At 44.1% G+C, this 25,000-nt stretch overlaps 1 protein-coding gene and 2 non-coding genes across 3 annotated transcripts in view; all 3 read right to left on the minus strand.

Moving 5' to 3' along the window:
- Nucleotides 1-15,818: 15,818 nt before the first annotated feature.
- The window catches only part of LOC138366096 (uncharacterized), a 19,343-nt gene continuing 10,161 nt past the window's right edge, over nucleotides 15,819-25,000 (minus strand). The window contains exon 4 of the mRNA XM_069326829.1: nucleotides 15,819-15,989. Coding sequence (XP_069182930.1) covers nucleotides 15,819-15,989 — 171 coding nt within the window. The remainder of the gene's footprint in view (nucleotides 15,990-25,000) is intronic.
- TRNAE-UUC (transfer RNA glutamic acid (anticodon UUC)) lies at nucleotides 19,635-19,706 on the minus strand. The gene has a single exon. It is a non-coding gene; the product is annotated as a tRNA-Glu (tRNA).
- TRNAE-UUC (transfer RNA glutamic acid (anticodon UUC)) lies at nucleotides 21,011-21,082 on the minus strand. Its single transcript has one exon. It is a non-coding gene; the product is annotated as a tRNA-Glu (tRNA).

Below are 25,000 nucleotides of genomic sequence, written 5' to 3' on the forward strand. Positions count from 1 at the left end.
TCTGCTCACCTACTCTAGCCTCATGGGTCGAGCTTTGACTCCGGGACCCGACCTTTCTGCTGTCTGTAGTCTGAACAACTACCTGAACAACAACAACGTGCTGGTGTACGATAACTGCATTAGAGATGGTGCTGGAGTATGATAACTGCACTAAAGAGGGTGCTGGTGTACGATAACTGCACTATAGAGAGGGTGCTGGTGTACGATAACTGCACTGGAGAGGGTGCTGGTGTACGATAACTGCACTAGAGAGGGTGCTGGTGTACGATAATTTCTTTAGAGAGGATGCTGGTGTACGATAACTGCACTAGAGAGGGTGCTGGTGTACGGTAATTTCTTTAGAGAGGATGCTGGTGTACGATAACTGCACTAGAGAGGGTGCTGGTGTACGATAACATCTTTAGAGAGGGTGCTGGTGTACGATAACTGCACTAGAGAAAGGTGCTAGTGTACGATAACTGCACTAGAGATGGTGCTGGTGTACGATAACTTCACTAGAGAGGGTGCTGGTGTACGATACCTGCACTAGAGAGGGTGCTGGTGTACGATAACTTCTTTAGAGAGGGTGCTGGTGTACGATAACTGCAATAGAGAGGGTGCTAGTGTACGATAACTTCTTTAGAGAGGGTGCTGGTGTACGATAACTGCACTATAGAGGGTGCTGGTATATGATAACTGCACTAGAGAGGGTGCTGGTGTACGATAACTGCTTTAGAGAGGGTGCTGGTGTACGATAACAAGTACCACCTTACCCAAGACGGCTCTCAAACGAATTTTTAAACCCATCTAATCTTAGCCAAACCACCCAAACCCAACCCAACTCGAACGTAACCTAACCTAATCCAGGGCTGAGGGAACGACGATAGACGGGCCATTGAAACTGAAATTGAAAATAAGTTTATTGAGATATAAATACACACAAAGGGATGAGGTAACTCATGCTAAGCTATTCTCACCCCGTTCAGTACAACGTCAAATATATATATATATATATATATATATATATATATATATATATATATATATATATATATATATATATATATATATATATATATATATATATATATATATATATATATATATGACGTACCTAGTAGCCAGAACGCACTTCTCAGCCTAATATGCAAGGCCTGATTTACCTAATAAGCCAAGTTTTCCTGAATTAATATATTTTCTCTAATTTTTTTCTTATGAAATGATAAAGCTACCCATTTCATTATGTATGGGATCAATTTTTTTTATTGGAGTTAAAATTAACGTAGATATATGACCGAACCTAACCAACCCTACCTAACCTAACCTAACCTATCTTTATAGGTTAAGTTAGGTTAGGTAGCCGAAAAAGTTAGGTTAGGTTAGGTTAGGTAGGTTAGGTAGTCGAAAAACAATAAATTCATGAAAACTTGGCTTATTAGGCAAATCGGGCCTTGCATAGTAGGCTGAGAAGTGCGTTCTGGCTACTAGGTACGACATATATATATATATGTCGTACCTAATAGCCAGAACGCACTTCTCAGTCTACTATGCAAGGCCAGATTTGCCTAATAAGCCAAATTTTCCTGAATTAATATATTTTTTCTAATTTTTTTCTTATGAAATGATAAAGCTACCCATTTCATTATGTATGAGGTCAATTTTTTTTATTGGAGTTAAAATTAACGTAGATATATGACCGAACCTAACCAACCCTACCTAACCTAACCTAACCTATCTTTATAGGTTAGGTTTAGGTTAGGTAGCCGAAAAAGTTAGGTTAGGTTAGGTTAGGTAGGTTAGGTAGTCGAAAAAACAATTAATTCATGAAAACTTGGCTTATTAGGCAAATCGGGCCTATGCATAGTAGGCTGAGAAGTGCGTTCTGGCTACTAGGTACGACATATATATATATATATATATATATATATATATATATATATATATATATATATATATATATATATATATATATATATATATATATATATATATGTCGTACCTAGTAGCCAGAACGCACTTTTCGGCCTACTATGCAAGGCCCGATTTGCTTAATAAGCCAAGTTTTCCTGAATTAATATATTTTCTCTAATTTTTTTCTTATGAAATGATAAAGCTACACATTTCATTATGTATGAGGTAAATTTTTTGTTATTGTAGTTAAAATTAACTGTAGATATATTGACCGAACCTAACCAACCCTACCTAACCTAACCTAACCTATCTTTATTAGGTTAGGTTAGGTTAGGTAGCCTAAAAAGTTAGGTTAGGTTAGGTTAGGTAGGTTAGGTAGTCGAAAAACAATTAATTCATGAAATCTTGGCTTATTAGGCAAATCGGGCCTTGAATTAGTAGGCCAGAGAAGTGAGTTCTGGCTACTAGGTACGACATATATATATATATATATATATATATATATATATATATATATATATATATATATATATATATATATATATATATATGTGTGTGTGTGTGTGTGTGTGTGTGTGTATACCATGTATATATAATACACATCACAAACAATAAACATATTACCGAACATTCTGCTTTATAAACATAAGCATTTCTTCCTTTACACATGTAGTAAGTTCCAAGACGTACACACAAATTATTTTATGACTAGATACTCAGACAATTTGCAATAGACATTCAGACAATCCAACAGAGTTACAATCTTGGTGCAAAATTCTTATATATCTCCAAAATATCATCAATTTTTCCGTTGTGACACATCCAGGCTATATGTTCTGGAGCCGTCCTTATCTCAGTGTTTCTATCATCAACAGACAATCAAAAACATTCTCTTGTTCTTGAGAGTGTGAGACCTCAACATACCACATAGTTTACACTTGGTGTCATCATCATTGGCACCAGTGTTATATTCCCAGTATTCCCATATTCCCAGTAATATTTGTACCCAAGCTTGAGTCGCATGTGTACAGAGTCACTCCAAGCATTTCTCCTTTTATCATCAGTGAAACAGGTGTTTCACTGATATTTTCAGTGTTCAGAGTCAGTGTTTTCAGTGTCAGAGTTGTTAATAAATGGAACGCACTAGGAAGTGATGTGGTGGAGGCTGACTCCATACACAGTTTCAAATATAGGTATGATAGAGCCCAGTAGGCTCAGGAATCTGTACACCAGTTGATTGACGGTTGAAAGGCGGGACCAAAGAGATAAAGCTCAACCCCCGCAAGCACAACTAGGTGAGTACACACTCATCAGACCGGGATAGATTTATCCCGGTCCAAAAGGAGAAAAGCGAAAAGCAACAGAAGAACCCATGGTTCAATCAGGAATGCATGGTAGCGAAGCAATCGAGTAAAAGAACATGGAGAAACTGCAGGAATAACAGAAGGCCAGAGAGCAGGGAAAGATACCAGAGGGCCAGAAATGAGTACCTCAGAGTGAGGAGAGAAGCAGAGAGACTGTATGAAAATGATATTGCGAGTAAAGCCAAGACCCAACCAAAGTTGCTTTACAGCCACATCAGGAGGAAAAGAGCGGTGAAGGAACATGTGATGAAACTGAGAAAAGGGGAGAATAGATACACAGAGAATGACAAGGTGTGTGAAGAACTCAACAAGAGATTCCAGGAGGTCTTCACAAAAGAACAAGAAGCCCCTGCACTACATGAGGAGGAGGCAAACCAAGCACCCTTAGAGGCTTTTGACCTCATCACTGATGAGGTCAAAAGAAATCTGATGGAGCTGAATGTGACAAAGTCTGTTGGGCCTGACGGAATCTCACCGTGGATACTAAAAGAAGGTGCAGAAGCACTAAGCATGCCACTTTCTATGGTGTATAACAGGTCACTGGAAACAGGAGATCTACCAGAAAGATGGAAGACAGCTAATGTAGTCCCAATATACAAAAAGGGTAACAGACAAGAGGCACTGAACTACAGGCCAGTTTCTCTAACTTGAATACCATGCAAGGTGATGGAGAAGATCGTGAGAAAAAGGCTCATAGAGCATCTGGAGGAAAATAGCTTTGTAACACACCACCAACATGGGTTCAGAGATGGTAAATTGTGTCTCACAGGTTTAATAGAGTTCTATGACCAAGCAACAAAAATTAGGCAAGAAAGAGAAGGGTGGGCAGACTGCACTTTCTTGGACTGTTAGAAAGCTTTTGACACAGTACCCCATAAAAGGCTGTTACGAAAGTTGGAGCAACAGGCAGGAGTAAAAGACAAGGTGCTCCAGTGGATAAGGGAGTATCTAAGCAACAGGAAACAGCGAGTAACTGTGAGGGCGGAGACATCAGAGTGGCGAGATGTCACCAGCAGGGTCCCACAGGGCTCAGTTCTTGGACGCATCTTGTTTGTATTATATGTAAACGATCTTCCAGAGGGTATAGACTCATTCCTCTCATTGTTTGCTGATGATGCAAAAATTATGAGAAGAATCAAGACAGATGATGATAGACAGAGACTACAGGACAACATGGACAAGCTGGAGGAATGGTCTAGAAAATGGCTAGTAAAGTTCAACTCAGGAAAGCACAAAGTAATGAAATTAGGCGAAGGGAGCAAAAGGCTGAACACAAGGTACCATCTGGGAGGTGAAATCCTACAAGAGTCAATTAGAGAGCAAGATCTGGGGGTTAATATCACACCGAACCTGTCACCTGAGGCCCACATCAAAAGGATATCCTCAGCGGCATATGCTAGAATGGCCAACATAAGAACTGCCTTTAGAAACTTATGTTCAGGACCTTGTATACCACTTTTGTCAGACGAATCCTGGAATATGCAGCTCCAGCAAGGAGTCCATACTTAGTTAAACACAAGTCAAAGTTAGAGAAGATTTAGCGGTATGCCACCAGACTTGTTCCGGAACTGACAGGTATGAGCTACGAGGAAAGGCTAAAGGAGCTGAAATCTCACGTCTCCTGGAAGACAGAGGAGTAAGGGGAGACATGATAACCACCTACAAAATTCTCAGGGAATTGACAAGGTGGACATAGACAAACTCTTTAGCACGGGTGGAACACGAACAAGGGGACACAGGTGGATACTTAGTACCCAGATGAACCACAGAGACATTAGAAAGAATTTTTTCAGTAGTCAGAGTAGTTAGTAAATGGAATGCATTAGGAAGTGATGTGGTGGAGGCTGACTCCATACACAGTTTCAAATGTAGATATGATAGAGCCCAGTAGGCTCAAGAATCTGTACACCAGTAGATTGACAGTTGAGAGGCGGGACCAAAGAGCCAAAGCTCAACCCCCGGAAGCACAAATAGGTGAGTACAACTAGGTGAATACACACACACACCATAGAATATCGCACTATATAAGATCTGTACCCATCACCAAGATCCATTTGACCATTAAATTTAAATGTAGGGCAAGGGGGAAAGAGGAGTAGGGAAGAGTAGAGCCCCATCCCCCTCCATCCCTCTAACCCATCTAAATCCTTCTCTTACCTTATCCCTCTATCCATATCATCCATCACGCCCCCTTTCTCAAGACACCCATACTATTCTCCTATTTATTAAAGCATCATTGGATCGAGGACCCTCAAAGAAACCTCATATATATGTACATTACCTTAAAAAATAGAATTTTATATATTCAAATCATTTTATTTGATCAGATTCCATTTCAAATAAAACTTTGAGAGCAAATTTGCGGACAAAACAACATCTGAAAACAGAAAATAAAAGCATTTTTTTGAAGAATAATGTTTGGACAAAACTGGCCAACAGAACAGAAACAAAGATGGTGCAAAGTACCGTACTGCTGCTGGAGTCTCTCACGAGGCTGCAGATCAAAGGGAAGAGGGATGAAGCCCGTTAGCATAAGGAGGTAGAAGAGAAGAGGGATGGTAGGGAGTTGAGGGGGGGGGGGTGTGACTGAGGATATATGGGTGAGAGATGGAATGAGGGAATGTTATGGTAGAGAGGGAGAGTAATTGTGGGAGGGTGGAGAAAGGAGTTAAAGATATGAGTCGAGAGAGGGAGACTGTGATGGAGTGAGGGAGGGAGAATAGTTGCAGTGTGAGGGAGGGAGAGTATGTAGAGGGAGGAGGGGTGGACGTGAGAGATAGTTGGGGAAGTGAGGAGTGTTTTTTTAGAAAAGAGAAATAAAGAGAGTGATATGAGGGAAGGAGCAGCAACGAAGGAACGGGAAGCAGAGAGGGAGAGAGAAAATCAAAAGGAACGGGAAGGAGATAGGAAGGAAGAGATCAGAAGAAAGGGATAAGGAGACAGGAAGGGAAGGATACAGAGGGTTTTGATAAAAAAAAAAGTCGGTGGGGGAAGGCGGTCAGCAGTGGACATTACCATAGATGGAATATTGAGAATCAATGGTATTGTGGAGGGTAACAGCTATGTTTGTGTTTGGACGTGGGGGGAGGGGGGATGGAAGGCCGAGTGGGGGGGGGGGAGGTGGAAGGCCGAGAGTGGGGGGGGAGGTGGAAGGCCGAGTGGGGGGGGGGAGGTGGAAGGCCGAGTGGGGGGGGGAGGTGGAAGGCCGAGTGGGGGGGGGAGGTGGAAGGCCGAGAGGGGGGGGGGAGGGGTGGAAGGCCGAGAGGGGGGGGTGAGGTGGAAGGTCGAGAAGGGGGGGGGTAGGCCGGATGATAACGCGTGCTTCTGTGTTTGGTTTCGTGTTTGGAAAGTGATGATTCGTATTTGTTTGTGTGTGTGCGTGTGGTTGACTTGTGAATGTTCGAGAATTTTCCTGTAAATAACTGTATTTTTCTGAGCCTTAAATCCTTAAGACTGCTACAGTATAACAGGCAAAAAAGAGTACATAATTTAAGCAAAACAAAACAAACAACGCTGAAACAAAATATATAAATGAAGCAAAGAGAACAAATACTTAAACCAATAAGTAAGTAAGACAGTTTCTAACAGCTCAGATACCTTATCGAGCATCAAAAACATTTATAGGAGCTGGGACAGACACAGTTATACAGAAAAGGTCTTTAGGGAATCAGATATATAAATTTCAGATGCCTAGAGATAATTTACAAAGACCAAGCGACAGTTTTCAAGATTTCAGACAATTTCTAGACACCTATAAATAGTTTCCAGCGGTCCTGACACACTTGATCAAAGACCAACACACACACACATACTCCAGAGGCGAAGTATACGGTTTCCTAAATCCAAAATACAGACTCCAGAGGCCAAGATACGGTTTCCAGAATACAAGATATTGGCTCAAGAGACCATGATACAGATTCAAGAGAGAGAGAGAGAGAGAGAGAGAGAGAGAGAGAGAGAGAGAGAGAGAGAGAGAGAGAGAGAGAGAGAGAGAGAGAGAGAGAGAGAGAGAGAGAGAGAGAGAGAGAGGGAGAGAGAGGGGGAGGGGGAGGTGGAAGAATAGAGAGGGAGGGAGATGTATATATATATTTATAAAATGGATACCACCTCTGGTGCGAGTGTAGGAACCCATAACCTCGGAGAAGAAAATGAAGTGTACTCAGAGAACACCTTGTGGATCTTCACTGAACACTTTGATATTTTCTTCTCCTACCACCCCTATTCTTTTTGTATGTAGGTAAAATGTATGTATGTATACACATACAATATACCTTTTGTATGTGTGTATATATATCTAACTTTATTTAAAATTTCATTGCACAAAAAGGGTTACAACATTGGTTACATGCAAGGTACAAGACTACTTGTCACAAGTTGTAAAGCTCCTCCAGCTCCTCAGATGGTGGGCAGGAATCATGGATGCAGTGAGCATTTCCTCTCTGGATCGCCACACTAAGGCGTTGAAAGAGAAAACTGGCGGCTCTAGGGTCTCTAGTTGTTTCGATTAGCTTAGAACCCAGCTCCTTCAAAAAACTAGCACTACTTTTACCCCAGGCACCAAGTGTCTCTAAGGCAATGGGGACAAAAATTATAGTGGTGGTCAAGATCTCTGTATTTACGCGACTTGGCTGCTTCCCGGTGATTGGCAGCACCTCCTGCCTGTGCATCACTGAAGTTAACATAGATGTTGGCTGTTGAAACGCAAGTGTAGTCCCACACCAACTGTCTTCCAGGGGTTCACCGTGATCTCATCTGGGCAACCAACAGGCTTATCAGAGTTGAGGGGCATTAGGTAACGGGGCTCTCTCTCTGCTGGACAACCGGCTGTGGTAAGGCTTCTCTTAATAATGTTAACCTCGCTGTGTCTTGCATGCTATCCGCCTGTCCATTGGCAGAGAAGGCCATGCCGTCCGTACCTGTCGGCCTCTGCTTCGCCGCAAATACAATTGTATTCGGTGTGGATAGGGGCAGCGAGGCGGAAAGCCACAGCAATTCGGAGGGCCTGCGGTGTGATATGAGTGCCGGTTGCTGACATTGGGGTTGTTAATAGGAAGTCACCTGCATGGGGAGCTGCTACAGCTCTAAGTCGGGCAGTGTCATGTGGTGTTGTCGCAGCTTCTTGTTTGGCAATGTGGCGAACAAGAATATATATATATATATATATATATATATATATATATATATATATATATATATATATATATATATATATATATATATACATATATATATATATATATATATATATATATATATATATATATATATATATATATAAAACACACCATAAAGATAGAGTATAGCAAGAGCCAGGCTCTTGAAGTAGGGGAGATGGAAAATTTTAATTATATTACAAAGGGACAAAAATGAAAAAAAAATCTAGAAAATCTGGCTGACACATTCCTGGAAGCTTGCCTGTGAAGTCAAGCAAGAAGGATGCCTTTGAAGGCTCGCTCGCTGGATCAAAACACTCTCTATGAATTAGTAAGCTTAAGTTCGCCTTCATTATTCGCTCATTCTCCTTCTTCTCTTCTTTATCTTCCTCCTCCTCCTCTTCCTCCCTCTCCTCCTCCTCCTCCTTAGCATAACACTGCCTCTATGTCCGTGATTCATCAAGGATATAGGGATTTGCATGACTCTCTAAATGGGACTTGGTGGGTGGGGTTGGACTTGGAAGGCTGGAAGGCACCTGCAGTGTTGTGATGGTCGCCGATGACTTGGGTGGTGTCGACGGGTGTGTGTGGGCGAGGTAGGGAGGTGCATGGTTGGTTGGTCTTGTTGGGATGGGTAAGAGTTGCTGGGCTGGCGCGACACTGGTGTAAGGAATATTGGCTCTCCATATAACACACAATATTGTGTGGTTGGCCATGTGTGTGTGTGTGTGTGTGTGTGTGTGTGTGTGTGTGTGTGTGTGTGTGTGTGTGTGTGTGTGTGTGTGTGTGTGTGTGTGTGTGTGTGTGTCTGTGTGTGTGTGTGTGTGTTTGTGTGTGTGTGTGTGTGTGTGTGTGTGTGTGTGTGTGTGTGTGTGTGTGTGTGTGTGTGTGTGTGTGGGTCCTCGCCATGTTGACCTCTTTACCCTCCATGTTGACCTCTTTACTCGCCATGTTGACCTCTTAACTCTCCATGTTGACCTCTTAACTCTCCATGTTGACCTCTTTACTCTCAATATTGACCTCTTTACTGTCCATGTTGACCTCTTTAATACTTTACAAAAATTACTTTTAAATGGCGAACATTTCTGATAATATATTGTGTGGAAGATATCAACCCAATAGAAAGTCTGGAGCTCTACCATACGTATAATTAAGATAGCAGGTGGGACCCAGATTATGAATATATTTCATGTCATCAATATAAATATAATTAGAGACTTATTATCCCACTTATTATCCTTATTATTATCCCTACAGAGCTTGGTGGTTAGAGCGAAGGTCGCGCTCCTAGCGGGGCGGCTACTTAATTGTAAATTTTTGGTTACGTAAAGTTAGGTCAGGTTGGTTAAGGTTCTAACTTTAATTAGGTGAGTTGTTCTTTGATTATCTGAGGTCTGAGTTCTACTTTGAGCAGTTGACTTTTGATTGACGAAAAGGTTTGGTAAGCGGTGGAAAGGCGGGGGTGGGTGAGGGGAGGGGGATGGAAGAGGGAGGAAGGGAATGGGGGGTCAAAAATACAGGAGATGAAGGATAAGGTGAAAATTAAAGTTCAGGGGCCCATCAACTGTGAAAAAGTTGTGATAGTGTTTCTGTAGTGAGAGCTGGATTTGAGGTTAGTTGATTGGCCTTATTACATATTCTCATTTGCAACGTTAACTGTATTTTCCAACAGTTCATGTATTAAAAGCAGGCACTTGTTTGTTATTTGAAGTATCTTAATATGAAGATGGGTTGGGGTTGTGGTGGATAGTGGTGCTTCATGGAGGATGATGCTGAAGGATGATAGTTGGTGGTGGTGCTTGCTGGTGGATGGTTGGGGGGGGGGAGTGGTGATGGTACTTGCTAGTAGATGTAGGGGAGTTGTGATGCTTACTGGAGGATCAGTTTGGGAGGCTGTTGATGGAGGTGCTTGCAGGAGGATGGATTGTGCTTGAAAGAAAACGGGTTTGGGTGGTTGGAGTGCTAGAAGGATGGGGGGAGGGAGGGAGGGGTAGGAGGCCTCATGGATTATATATACTCTATTAAAACTTTCTTTGCCTACGCCACAGGTGTTCGGCTGGTCGACTGATCAGGCTCTTAATAGGTCACTTAATCGGCTGATTTATTGATTGCATGAATGAATGGTCGTTTGCCATGTCAGTCGAATAACTGGTTGGTTAGCAGATTGGATAGTTAGTCATTTAGTCGACTGTTGGAAGCTTGTTACATATGGGCGTCAATTTGCACCTTTAAAAGTTTGGTTGTTAAAACAGTAACTATTGAAGACTTCCAAACTCTTTTACCCGAAACTGTAAAGTTTACCTCAAAACCTGACATTTTTTGACTGAAATCGACCAAAAGAATTTAACATCCAGATTATATTTCAGCTTCTAATTTCTGGGTAAATCGCTCTACGTCAACCTCTATCGCTCGGTCATATAATATAATTCGCACTAAAATTGCGCCTTTCGCACAAGTCACCGGCAGCTGCAGTTTGGAGGAGGAGAGGGAAGGAACGACTGGACCCTGTCATAAAGGATACAAATAGCACCATTTCGACAGCAATTCCGTGGTTCGTTTCCAGCGGAGAATTTTGTCGTGGATTCTCCGGTCTGGGTGCTGCCAATAAGAGACACGATTTATCACGTTTCGGTGAGATGTGGCTCTTCTGGGTCAGCCTGGCAATGGTGGTGGTGCTACTGTGGTGGTGCTAGTGGTGGTGCTACTGTGGTGCTGCTAGTAGTGGTGCTACTGTGGTCTGCTACTGTTGTGGTGGTGCTACTGTGGTGGTGGTACTGTGGTCTGCTACTGTGGTGGTGCTACTGTGATGGTGGTACTGTGGTCTGCTACTGTGGTGTGCTACTGTGGTGGTGCTACTGTGGTGTGGTACTGTGGTGGTGCTAGTGTGGTGGTGCTACTACTGTGCTACTATGATGGTGCTGGTGCTGCTACTGTGACGCTGCAACACTCACAACACACGCAACAAAGAACTCACAACACCCAACATGCACGCAACACTTTCACATGAACAAACCTCACACAACAATCGTTGGATAGCCTAACCAGTTCCAGTACCGGGCCTTAGGACAATCTGGTTCCAGTAAAAGGCTATAGAACAACCAGGTTCCAGTTCCCAGAACTAGGACAATCAGGTTCCATTACACGTTTTTAAAAACAATTTGATTCCAGTTTCCTTCCCTAGGCGAATCTGGTTCAGTACTCGTCCCAGGACAATCCGATTCCAGTACCCCTGGCCTAGGACTATTCCGGTTCCAGTACCGGGTCCAAGGACCGAATTCCCAAATATATTTGTAGTCTAGCATTCCTAACCAAACCTGCTCGCTGCCCACACTGAAGCTGGTTAGACACTATTGCCACAAAGTCTCTGAAAATGGCCCAACCGTCGTGCTCAGTGGCCTCGTAGCACTTACGGTCCTTTCCTTAGGGTCAGTGCCTTTAACCTCTCAACACTTTACTCGCTCGTTTCGGTGGGTTGTGAACATGGGCTCGAATAAGGGTGAGTTTGGGGTCAAGGGTCATTCAGAAAAGTTTGTCACCCCCTCATCTGGCAGCAAATTTGTACCAGAAATTCATTGACCTAATAATTAGGAACTTATTCTTAACATATAATCTGTTTCATACCATGAATAGTTACGGATACTCTTATGCTTAAAATTTGGGGACAAGGGAGTATACCTTTTTTTTTTTTAGATATATACAAGAGATATATACCTGTCATTTATTTAGATATATACCTATATATTTACCATTTATATATATACAATTATATATACCATTTATTTAGATATATACCTGTCAATGGATCAGGCAAAGGATTTCATTCATAGTGTAGGAAGTAAGCATATAACGGTGGAAGGATAGGATATCAGGAGCGTATTGGAAGAATAGGATATCAGAGGCATGGTGAAAGAATAGGATATCAGGAGCGTGGAGACGGAAGGAGCTTGAAGAAGGGGGGTGAGAGGGGGTATGTGGTGACGTCAGACAGTGTTGACAACAACAACATTAACCTCACAACTATGAGATACAAGTCTGTGTGTTTTTGTTCTCTTTTGGTGACACTGAATGGGTTTTTAATTCTGTTGACGAGGCGGGACATATATATGGAGATGTGTCTGGTGGTTTGTGGAGGCCGAGTGTATTGTTTTGTTGTTTGTTGATGCTATTGTTGTTGTTGTCATACTAGTTGATGTTGATGTCACTGTTGGTGATTTGTTGCCATAAATTACGTGTCTATTTCTCTCTCTCTCACTCTCTCTCTCTCTCTCTCTCTCTCTCTCTCTCTCTCTCTCTCTCTCTCTCTCTCTCTCTCTCTCTCTCTCTCTCTCTCTCTCTCTCTCTCTCTCTCTCTCTCTCTCTCTCTCTCTCTCTCTCTCTCTCTCTCTCTCTCTCTCTCTCTCTCTCTCTCTTCTCTCTCTCTGTCTCTGTCTCTGTCTCTCTCTCTCTCTCTCTCTCTCTCTCTCTCTCTCTCTCTCTCTCTCTCTCTCTCTCTCCCATGTCTCAGCCACGAGCTTCGACGCCCCAGCTGACCTCAGTTTAGTTCTTCGCGACAAAATCCAGCAGGACGGGTCGTCTTGTTTATTGTCAGCGTTGTTATAGGGAACCAGCGGGGGGGGGGGGTTAGGGGGACCCCATGTGCCCACCAGGGGGAGGGTGGAGGGGGGAGGGGGATGGGGGAAGGGGAAGAGAAGGGGGGAGGGGGTAGAGTAGGGGGGAGGGTAGAGAAGGAGGAGGAGGCAGTCAAGGAAGGACGAGGGAAAAGAAAGAGAAACAGAGGCAGAGGAATTCGATGGATAATAATAATAATAATAATAATACTAATAATAATAATAATAATAATAATAATAATAATGATAATTACTAGAGAAAAAGAGTACCAAATACCAACACGGTGAGACACCATGACAAACTCTCCAACTGTCCAACAAACACTTTGAGAATTCTATCATTTTTTTTTTGAATAAGGAAATGAGACAGAGAGGCTGTTTTTTTTATTATTATAATTTTTGAGTGTCGCAGCAACTATGACTTAAATTTCGTGAATGTGAGTCTGATTGCAAGCACGGCAAGTTGTGAATCCTTGGGTGATTGCATTGGTGTCCGTGGCTCAGGGGGGATGATGCTGCTTGAAGGCCGGGGAAAATGACTGACTTTTGGCGTGAGATGTGATGAACCCGGATGTTATTGTGTATGTATTTACCTGCGCTGAACTGTGCTCACCTGTCTGTGTTTGTAGGAGAGAGAGAGAGAGAGAGAGAGAGAGAGAGAGAGAGAGAGAGAGAGAGAGAGAGAGAGAGAGAGAGAGAGAGAGAGAGAGAGAGAGAGAGAGAGAGAGAGAGAGAGAGAGAGAGAGAGAGAGAGAGAGAGAGAGAGAGAGAGAGAGAGAGAGAGAGAGAGAGAGAGAGAGAGAGAGAGAGAGAGAGAGAGAGATAAAGAGAGACGAAGGCAAGGGGGGAGAAAGAGGCACTGTGAGAGAGAGAGAGAGAGAGAGAGAGAGAGAGAGAGAGAGAGAGAGAGAGAGAGAGAGAGAGAGAGAGAGAGAGAGAGAGAGAGAGATAAAGAGAGACGAAGGCAAGGGGGGAGAAAGAGGCACTGTGAGAGAGAAAGAGTGGCATGGAAAGAGAGAGTAAGGTAAGGAGAGAGAGGTAAAGAGAGAGAGAGGAAGCATGAAGAGAAAGAGAAGCAAGAAGAGAGGAGGGGACGCAGCGTGAGAGAGGCAGACAGGCAGAGAAGGAAACAATGGTGAGGGGGGAGGAGGAGGGAGAGTGTAGGAATATGACAAACATATAGAGAAAAAAAAACGCATTGACCCAAAAATAAACTATAAAAAATAAATAATAATAAGACAATAAAATCCATCCCCCCTCTCCCCCCCCCTTTCACCATCCATACCCCCCTCCCCCCTTCCCTCTTCCCCACCCCTTCCCACCTCTCCTTCAAAGAAAGAGGGCATGAAAGAGGTGGTGGGGTGGGAGGTGGGTGGTTGTGTGTACATCAAAGCAGTCTTAGACAGTTAGCTCAGGTCTTTCATGCCCTGATGGTGTCTCCTGGTGTATTTGTCCTCGCCTCAAGCAGTTAATTTTGGGCCACGAGACGATGGTCGTGTTTATTCCTTGTTGGTTTGGGGTCTGTAGTGGTGGTGGTGGTGGTGAGGGGTGGTGGTTGTGGTGAGGGGTGGTGGTTGTGGTGAGGGGTGGTGGTTGTGGTGAGGGGTGGTGGTTGTGGTGAGGGGTGGTGGTTGTGGTGAGGGGTGGTGGTTGTGGTGAGGGGTGGTGGTTGTGGTGAGGGGTGGTGGTTGTGGTGAGGGGTGGTGGTTGTGGTGAGGGGTGGTGGTTGTGGTGAGGGGTGGTGGTTGTGGTGAGGGGTGGTGGTTGTGGTGAGGGGTGGTGGTTGTGGTGAGGGGTGGTGGTTGTGGTGGTGGTGTTGGTGATGGTGGTGCTGGTGGTTCTGGTGCTGGTGTTGAGGGGTAGTGGTGGTGAAGGGTGTTGACGGTGATGGGGTGGTGGTAGTGGTGAGAGGGTGGTGATGGTGGTTAACGGGTGATGAGGGATGGTGGTCGTGGAGAGGGGTGATAATGGTGTTTTATTATTATTATTATTATTATTATTATTATTATTATTATTATTATTATTATTATTATTATTATTATTATTATAATTATTATTATTTTCTACCACAGACGTGGCCACACATGTACAATGCTAACCAGCATATATACATTTTCTTCTGTCCTCCATGGACAGGGTTAGAGGGTTAAAAATCTACACCAACCATACAGGGGTACCATGACCCTGATGGAATGCCTTCACCAACACTCAGTTCCATCAGCCTTTCTGAACGCGATCTGCCCAATTGAATGCCACAACCTCCGTGCTCTCAGTCTCCGTGCTCTCAGTCTCCGTGCCCTCAGTCTCCGTGCCACAGCCTCCGTGCTACAGCCTCCGTGCCACAGCCTCCGTGCTCTCAGTCTCCGTGCTCTCAGTCTCCGTGCCACAGTCTCCGTGCCACAGCCTCCGTGCCACAGTCTCCGTGCTCTCAGTCTCCGTGCCACAGTCTCCGTGCCACAGTCTCCGTGCCACAGTCTCCGTGCCACAGCCTCCGTGCCACAAGACGTATTACCACCTACCTCCTACAGAGGGCCGGCTGCTGTGAGAACCGCCAAATCCCTAGAGCGGCCAGACTACCTGGAAAGTGGCACTCCAGGAAAGCAAACAGTCTAGCAACAGACTTTTTTTTCCTTGTCAGACTTGATGTATTTATCCAGTTATCCCCCAACCCCCCTCCCCTCCCCCCTCCCCTCCCCCCTCCCCCACTCACAGGGCTGAATCGCGTGGAGCCTTCACGCAATAATTAATATGGCTGGTTGATGGGTTGGCTAGCGAGATGGCTGTTTGGCGAACATAATAGATGGCTAGACAGCTGGTTCCTTGTCTGGGAAGCTGGCTGGTAGACTATCTACCAAACTGGTCGATTGGCTAATTACAGAGTTGAATGGCTCGCTGGTAATTTTGATTGCTGGAGAGCTGCTTGGGAACTGGTTGGATGACTGTCCATCGGACTGGATGGCTAGATGGCTAGGCATCTGGTTGGATAAGTGGCTATGTACTTAGCCTCTCCAGTTATCAGATAGCCAGGTTGGATACCTGGATATCTAGTTAGCAGCCAGCCTCTCCAGCCAGCTGGCTGCTGGTTTCCAGATTGGGTGGCTAGTTTGATGGCAGGTTAGTTGGCAGAGTGGGTGGTAGCCGCACCCAGTTGGTCGGCCAGGAGACTGCCTGGCTGTAGTGGGGGATCAATCGCTTTCATCCTTAGCGTCTTCCCCTCCGTGTTTACACCGAGTGCTCGGCTCAAGTGCTCACTTTGTGTTGACTCAGTACATATTTGCCTACAGAAATAAAAGGAATTCCTTCGGTTTTCTATGCTAAAATTCTTTGATATGTTTGGGGAATAGGAAACCTTCGGGAGAGTTAGCGTTTATCGAGCTGAGGTGGGGGGGAAGGGTGGAGAGAGGGGGGGGCGTTGATGAGTGCGTTGGTGAGTGGAGTTGTTTTCGGTAACGAGGTGGAGAATGGTATTAGTGAACTAGAGACTCTTGCATTAGGGATATGTTTAAAACAGGATTACCAGAATCCTATTTACCCTAGTCTGCCCGAGAGAAGATAAATATATATATAAAGTTAAGGAATTACTTTAATAAACTGACATCAAAATTAATTATGTGACGAAGAAAAATACACATTATTTTTAATGAATCTAAGTAACAGGAAGGTAAGTGAAGAACATAATCAAAAAATATTTTATTGTCCACAGAACGATTTGAAAGTCAGTGATTAATTTACATTTAATAAATGTAATATATCTAAGGTAATTATGAAGAGAAAGTGCTAAGCCAGAATGACTATGTAGCACTTTGAAGCAATGTGAGGGCCAGGAGCTGTAATATGAGGACGGAGGGGAAGGAAATGTGCCCAACTACATGGACCTTCCGGAATCGAACCCCGACCAGCAAGAAGTAATACCGTCGCTGCACCAACCATTCCAAGTGGAACGTAATTAATAATCAAAATAAGGCCATGACCCCAGGAACACTATGTAGCGTTAGAGCATAATTTCTCTCAAATTAACTTCAGAGTTTATATTCTGATGTTATAATTTCAGAAAGTGTTATTAACATAAGGAATATTACTTACACTCAGTGAGACGCTGATCACAGTACAATGCTTGCACACAGTCGAGGCAATAATGTATTCTCAAATTCGAAGTTTACAACCGACTGCTTATTAATTAACGAGAGAATATTAACTATGCTTTCTTGGTAATTAAACTGAAATAAATGTTGATAATTGTTTCCTGGTGAATTAGATTTAACACTCATACAATGTTTGTTTTTATATTATAATTCATGATATATATATATATATATATATATATATATATATATATATATATATAATACAATATCGAGTCCTTGGAATATTCCAAATGTGCTGGAGAGAAATGTTGGAAATATAAGTGGTCCGGAAGCCTATGAAAGAGAGGCACATGAAAGAGATGGTAATAACGACACACAAAAATGTGAAGCTCCTTGACAAAGACCGACTAAACAAGAGGGAGAAGAACGAATGAAAGCCAAGGGAGAGGACGGGATTATGAAATCAGTGCTAGGGGAAAATTGCCCGGTTCAGTGGAGAGATGAAATTGGAGTGGGCGGTGGTGGTGTTGGTGGTGGGGGTGGTGTTGGTGGTGGTGGTGTTGGTGGGGGTGTTGGTGGTGGTGGTGATGTTGGTGGTGGTGATGTTGGTGGTGGTGGTGTTGTTGTTGGTGATGTTGGTGGTGGTGGTGGTGGGGTTGTTGGTGGTGGTGTTGTTGGTGGTGGTGGTGTTGGTGGTAGTGGTGTTGGTGGGGGTGTTGGTGGTGGTGGTGGTGTGGATGGTGGTGGTGGTGCGGGCGGTGGTGTTGTGGCGATGGTGGTTCGTGTGGTAGTTGTGTGGGTGTTGGTAGTGTAAGCCTTGGTTGTGGTAGACTCCTGTACACGCTTCTCAAGTTTGTACATGTTTATGTATGTACCTTGATTATTACTCATCTGATTTTATTTCCAGGATAGAGCTTTAGCTGTTGGACTCCGCCTTTCCCGCCGTTAATTGTCTCAGGCAATGATTCCCGATTTATTTTTCTATAAATATCTACTTTTAATATTGTGAATGGAAATGGGTTCTACAATCTTGTCGTATAGTACATTATATTTACCTAATATCTTACAAAAACGAAACATTTCTATCATCTCTATCGCTCATTCATTCGCCAATTTTTAATTGGTATTCATTTTGAGCATATTGTCTTTTTCCATCTATATTTTTCTCCATCTCCTCTCTCCCTCTCTCTTCTTCTCCAGAGACGTTAACTTCAGCTCCTTCAATGTTTTGTTAACCCATATCTCTCTCACACTCTCTAGGACGAGACTTGTTGCTAACCTCTCTGATTTTTCCAGTTTAGTTTTGTACAATAGTAAGGTGTTTGTAAGGAATTCTTTGGAGTGAGATTGGTCTGCAGTTACTTGAATCTTCTCTGTTCATTGTTTTGTATTTTGATACCACACTGGCCCTCTTTCAGCAGATGTGAGTGTTTGTGTGTGTGGGTGTGTGTATTCACCTAGTTGTTCTTGCGGGGGTGGAGCTCTGCTCTTTCGGCCCGCCTCTCAACTGTCAATTAATCAACTGAAACTAACTAACTTCTAACTAACCCCCCCCCCCAGGAAGCAGCCCCGTAACAGCTGTCTAACTCCCAGGTACCTATTTACTGATAGATAACAAGGGCATCAGGGTGAAAGAAACTTTGCCCAATTGTTTCTGCCTAGTCCGAGAAACGAACCCGGGCCACAGAATTACGAGTCCTGCGTGTTGTTCGCTCAGCTACCAGACCCCTAACTGTGTGTGTGTGTGTGTGTGTGTGTGTGTGTGTGTGTGTGTGTGTGTGTGTGTGTGTGTGTGTGTGTGTGTGTGTGTGTGTGTGTGTGTGTGTGTGTGTGTGTGTGTGTGTGTGTGTGTGTGTGTGTGTGTGTATGTGTGTGTGTGTGTGTGTGTTGACGAATATGAACAATAGTTGAACATATGCTCCTAGAAAATTAACCTGAATGTATGCCTGAACACAAGTAATGTTTTACATCTCTACAGCACTAGAATACGCCGCACCTGCGTGGAATACACAATACCCAAAATAAACATGAAATTTAGTAAAAGTCCAGAAGCTTGCTACAAGACTAGACCAGGAACTTAGAGGGTTGAGCACTAAGGAAAGGTTCAGGGAGATAGATTTAATTTCACTTGAAAAAGAGCTTTAACGAAGGGAAGAATAATAATAGAAGGAAAGATAAGAACAGGGAAGATGGCAAGGAGAGAGAGTATTCTTATATCCTAGTAGGCATTACTCTCGCGTCCTGAATGGGAAGAGTATGGGTAACATTATTATTAACTATCAGGAGACAGCGCCAAGCCATTACGACTATATAGCACTGGGAAGGGGTCAGGCTAAGGAATTGGGATGGGACGGAGGGGAAGGAATGGTGCCCATCCACTTGGATGGTCGGGAATTGAACGCCGACCTGCATGAAGCGAGACCGTCGCTCTACCGTCCAGCCCAAATGGTTGGGCAGGAGTCTGGGTAGAACTCTAGGTAAAGTGGGATGATTCACTTCCGTTACTTTACTGCTTTTGCGACCGAAGGAAAAGGCTTCCCATGCCGGGAATCGAACCCGGGCCTCCTGGGTGAAAGCCAGGTATCCTAGCCACTAGACCACATGGGATATAGTAATAATGCTGTATTACAAGACTATTAACAAGAGCCAAGTCCACGCAAGCCGAGAACGTGAAGATATTTTACTTCTCTAAGCCGGCTTAGATCGTTTCCTTCCCGCACCTCATAATAAACCTTAATAGTTTACCCTGGAAACAACCCTCCAATCGACTTGCAATCAGATTCCCAATTACTGCTGTGGATACTCAGCCGTGCAGTTTTAGAGCAGCAGTAGTTTACGAAGTGATTGTAAACTGACTGGTGCATTGTGTTCTGAATAACGTAACCGGTTCCAGTGACTGATCGGAGGCCTACACACATAAGTCCTAAAGCAACTATACACGGAATGCGCCGGAAGGCAAATTGGACAAACACCACACATAATTTCAAGATCCAAAATTTGAATTTCAAGGTTCCATATTTGATTGCAAAAAGCGATCATATATTGAACCATTTCAATAGGCCACCTTAGACCGAGGAGCTTGACCTAGGAATTGTTGCTCATCCTGCAAGTACATACAGGCCAGTACTCGCAAATGCACATATATACATACATATATATATATATATATATATATATATATATATATATATATATATATATATATATATATATATATATATATATATGTATATATATATATATATCGTATATATCAACAAAAATTTAACAATAAAATTGCCCTGAGGGATCAAAGAACAAACCTCAGTTTGGGGCAAAAAACAGCGAACATAATTAAACTCATTTTGGAAAATCTAATAACGCGTCCAGCAGACAATGTTTAATAAATGTCTTTGTGAGAAAAATGATCAATTAAATTCCCCCCTTTTCTGAGTCCCCCAAAAAAGTGTCCATCAAAGGTTCTTGGGTTGGAAAAAATGTATATTAATTGAGGCTCGTTGTCGGTCTCTCGTGGGTGGCGGCGGCCTTTGATACCTCTACACGTGGCTATGTATACACACACACACACACACACACACACACACACACACACACACACACACACACACACACACACACACACACACACACACACACACACACACACACTGAGACGGTTAAGGTTAAGACCCCAACACACAGAGCTTGGGGTTAAGAGGCGGGACCAAAGAGCCAGAGCTCAACCCCTGCAAACACAGCTAGTTGAGTACAACTAGGTGGTGAATACACACACAGAGTGCAGGCAGCGCCTGAAACTCAAAATCTCATTATCGTGAGTTCTCACAATCTAATGATTGCTATCCTCCCTCGAGGCAAAGGATTTTAAATAAGATTTTGTGAGTTGAAAATTTAAAAGGTCTTCTAGAAAAGGCTTCCCATGCCGGGAATCGAACCCGGGCCTCCTGGGTGAAAGCCAGGTATCCTAGCCACTAGACCACATGGGATATAGTGATAACGCAGGATTACAGGATTATTAACAAAAGCAAGGTCCTCGCAGCCGAACATACAGTGCTCTGAAATCATAGTCATAAGGGCCCGGGTTCGATTACAGGTCTAGGCATAAAAAATGGCTAGCTTTTCTTCACCTGATGCCGCTGTTTACCTAGCAGTAAACAGATATCGAGGAGTTAGACAAGTGCCACAGGCTGCATTCTGAGAATATGTGCGTGTTTGTGTGTGTGTGTGTGTACTCACCTATATGTACTCACCTATATGTGCTTGCAGGATCGAGCATTGACTCTTGGATCCCGCCTTTCTAGCTATCGGTTGTTTACAGCAATGACTCCTGTCCCATTTCCCTATCATACCTAGTTTTAAAAGTATGAATAGTATTTGCTTCCACAACCTGTTCCCCAAGTGCATTCCATTTTTCTACTACTCTCACGCTAAAAGAAAACTTCCTAACATCTCTGTGACTCATCTGAGTTTCCAGTTTCCACCCATGTCCCCTCGTTCTGTTATTATTACGTGTGAACATTTGATCTATTTCCACTTTGTCAATTCCCCTGAGTATTTTATATGTCCCTATCATATCTCCTCTCTCCCTTCTTTTCTCTAGTGTCGTAAGGTTCAGTTCCTTCAGCCGCTCTTCATATCCCATCCCTCGTAGCTCTGGGACAAGCCTCGTCGCAAACCTCTGAACCTTCTCCAGTTTCTTTATGTGTTTCTTCAGGTGGGGGCTCCATGATGGCGCGGCATACTCTAAGACGGGTCTCACGTAGGCAGTGTAAAGCGCCCTAAAAGCTTCCTCATTTAAGTTTCTGAATGAAGTTCTAATTTTCGCCAGTGTAGAGTACTGTGTGTGTGTGTGTGTGTGTGTGTGTGTGTGTGTGTGTGTGTGTGTGTGTGTGTGTGTGTGTGTGTGTGTGTGTGTGTGTGTGTGTGTGTGTGCGTGTTTGTGTGTGTGTGTGTGTGTGTGTGTGTGTGTGTGTGTGTGTGTGTGTGTGTGTGTGTGTGTGTGTGTGTGTGTGTGTGTGTGTGTGTGAGAGAGAGAGAGAGAGAGAGAGGGAGAGTGTGTGTCTTTTATTCTCCTCTCTGTTACTCTTTTATTCTCCTCTCTGTTTACTCTTTTATTCTCCTCTCTGTTACTCTTGTATACTTCTCTCTGTTTACTATTTTATTCTCCTCTCTGCCTCTTCTTCCCCCTCTCTTCTGTGTCTTGTCTTCTCTTCTCATTCTTTCCGCCCCTTGCACACGAGACTGTCCATCCCCCGCCCTGTAGGGCCCGTGAGTAGAGTGGCCTTGAAATAAAGAGCCTGTCCCAGTTGGCTCTTTACATCCATGAGACATCCTCCTTCCATAGATTCCATCACAGAGACTCTACTTTCCTAAGGCTCTACGTCATAAAGACTGTATCGCTAGGACTCTAAATCACAAAGTCTCTACATCCCAAATCAATCAGATGCATCCAATTTGAAAGATAACCAGTATAATCTAATTATACCGTGAAGTTATAGAAATTTGCACACACAGCGAATTACATTACAAAATTTTAGGGGCGTATCTGGCTCACAATCACAATCACTCTGAACACACAAATAATGTAACACAGAACTGATTGCAACGTGACGTAAAGTGCGTGGCAGCAAGCAATATAGCCGTCAGGCAAAATGGGGAACTTGACAGCTGAGTGGACAGCGCTGGGGATTCGTAGTCCCGATGTTACTATACTATCCTCCATTATGTCTGTAGACATAATTATCTAACACACACACATCGTCAGTTCCGGGTTCGATTCCCGACCGAGACGGAAATATATGGGCAGAGTTTCTTTCACCCTGATGCACCTGTTCACCTAGCAGCAAATAAGTATGTGGGAGTTAGACAGCTGCAGCTGCTACGGGCTGCTTCCTAGGGGTGTGTAACAAAAGGGAGGCCTGGTCGAGGATCGAGCCACAGGGACGCTTAGCCTCGAAACCATATCAAGATAACCTCAAGATAACTCCCTTTAGACAAAAGATAATAGGACGTGTCTCCTTGAACTTGACCTTTTAAGGCGTTTGAGGCAAATGCCTGCGGCCTTCCATTAACCTCTTGGGACGCAAGAGACTCAAAGCAACACCTCTCAAAGACTGACGATCTCCGGAATATGAAAAACACTCAATCTATAATAATTTTATTTCCGTTTGCGGCGTCAGTTAAGGACCTCCACTGCTTATTTCCCCTCTGTCTTCACCAAATCCATCCTCTCCCTCTTGCCCTTCGAGCCGTTCCCAACCCCTCCAAACCAATCCATCGTCCTCCTATGATGTACAGTATATTCAATATGGCTCTCCACTTTATCCAGAATCCTCGCTCTCCCCCGAACATCCCCCTTCCCCATGCACCCTCTGATGCTCGGAAACTGTTTCTCACCGACCACAGTATTGGCTGGTCCGCTTACTGGCTTGGCACGATATGCCTTTGCACTGATCGCCTGGATCTGCACCACTACACCCTGCACTGGTGGCCCGGACTGTTTATTGCTACACCCTACACTGGTGGCCCGGACTGCTCATTGCTACACCCTACACTGGTGGCCCGGACTGCTCATTGCTACACCCTACACTGGTGGCCCGGACTGCTCATTGCTACACCCTGCACTGGTGGTCCGGACTGCTCACAGCTACACCCTGCACTGGTGGCCCGGACTGCTCACTGCTACACCCTACACTGGTGGCCCGGACTGTTCACTGCTATACCCTGCACTGGTGGCCCGGACTGCTCACTGCTACACCCTGCACTGGTGGCCCGGACTGTTCACTGCTATACCCTACACTGGTGACCCGGACTGTTCACTGCTATACCCTACACTGGTGACCCGGACTATCCATTGCTACACCCTGCACTGGTGACCCGGACTGTTCACTGCTATACCCTACACTGGTGACCCGGACTGTTCACTGCTATACCCTACACTGGTGGCCCGGACTGCTCACTGCTACACCCTGCACTGGTGGCCCGGACTGCTCACTGCTACACCCTGCACTGGTGGCCCGGACTGTTCACTGCTATACCCTACACTGGTGACCCGGACTATCCATTGCTACACCCTGCACTGGTGGCCCGGACTGTTCACTGCTACACCCTACACGGGTGGCCCGGACTGTTCACTGCTACACCCTGCACGGGTGGCCCGGACTATCCACCCTGGAATTGCGGCATCAGCCATCAGGAGTTAGCTTATGTCTCAGTGCACTCTGTGGGGAGTCGAGAACGACACAGGTGATGTTTTGCAGATTTTCTCATAATCCGACCAAAGTTTGCAGTGCTCACAAACTAGGCCTCTGCCTGGTAAACTATCCTACTAGATGGCTGACTCTGTAATAAATCATACAATTTATGTTAGCCGCATAAATGCATACTGTCCTCAGGCAAAGCTCGTCCAACCGGCAGTCGACCCCAAAACGCCTTCGTCAATTTTAACGTATTGCGTATTTGAGAAAATTGACATTTTCTCAAATATAAGTTAATGTTATTTCATGCTAGAATATGTTGAATAGTTAGGTCTAATTTAGGTTAGGTTAGGTGGATAGGTTCTGTTGGCAGTTATTGGCATTTGTTGTACGTGGGTGAAGCGTTTAGAAAGGTGCGATTCGAACAGGGGACGCGAATGATGCACTGTTCGAGAAAAGTAAATAATAATCAGATGTGACTCGTTTAGAAAGTGCTTTTCATTCACAAACAGATGGTTTGGCGGGTGGATTAACGTGCATTTGGCCTCTGTTGATGAGGACGGGTTGCATATACATGGTGGAACCTGGAAATGCTAATGAACCTAAATTGTGTGTTTGGCAAACATTTTATTTAGGCATGACAACTGGCTGGTTAGGTCGTTGACGTTTGCTAAGAAAAGAAAGGGTCCTAACACCGAACTTTGTGAT

This window comes from Procambarus clarkii, chromosome 18 (assembly GCF_040958095.1).
Source record: "Procambarus clarkii isolate CNS0578487 chromosome 18, FALCON_Pclarkii_2.0, whole genome shotgun sequence".
NCBI classification, from domain to species: Eukaryota; Metazoa; Arthropoda; class Malacostraca; order Decapoda; family Cambaridae; genus Procambarus; species Procambarus clarkii.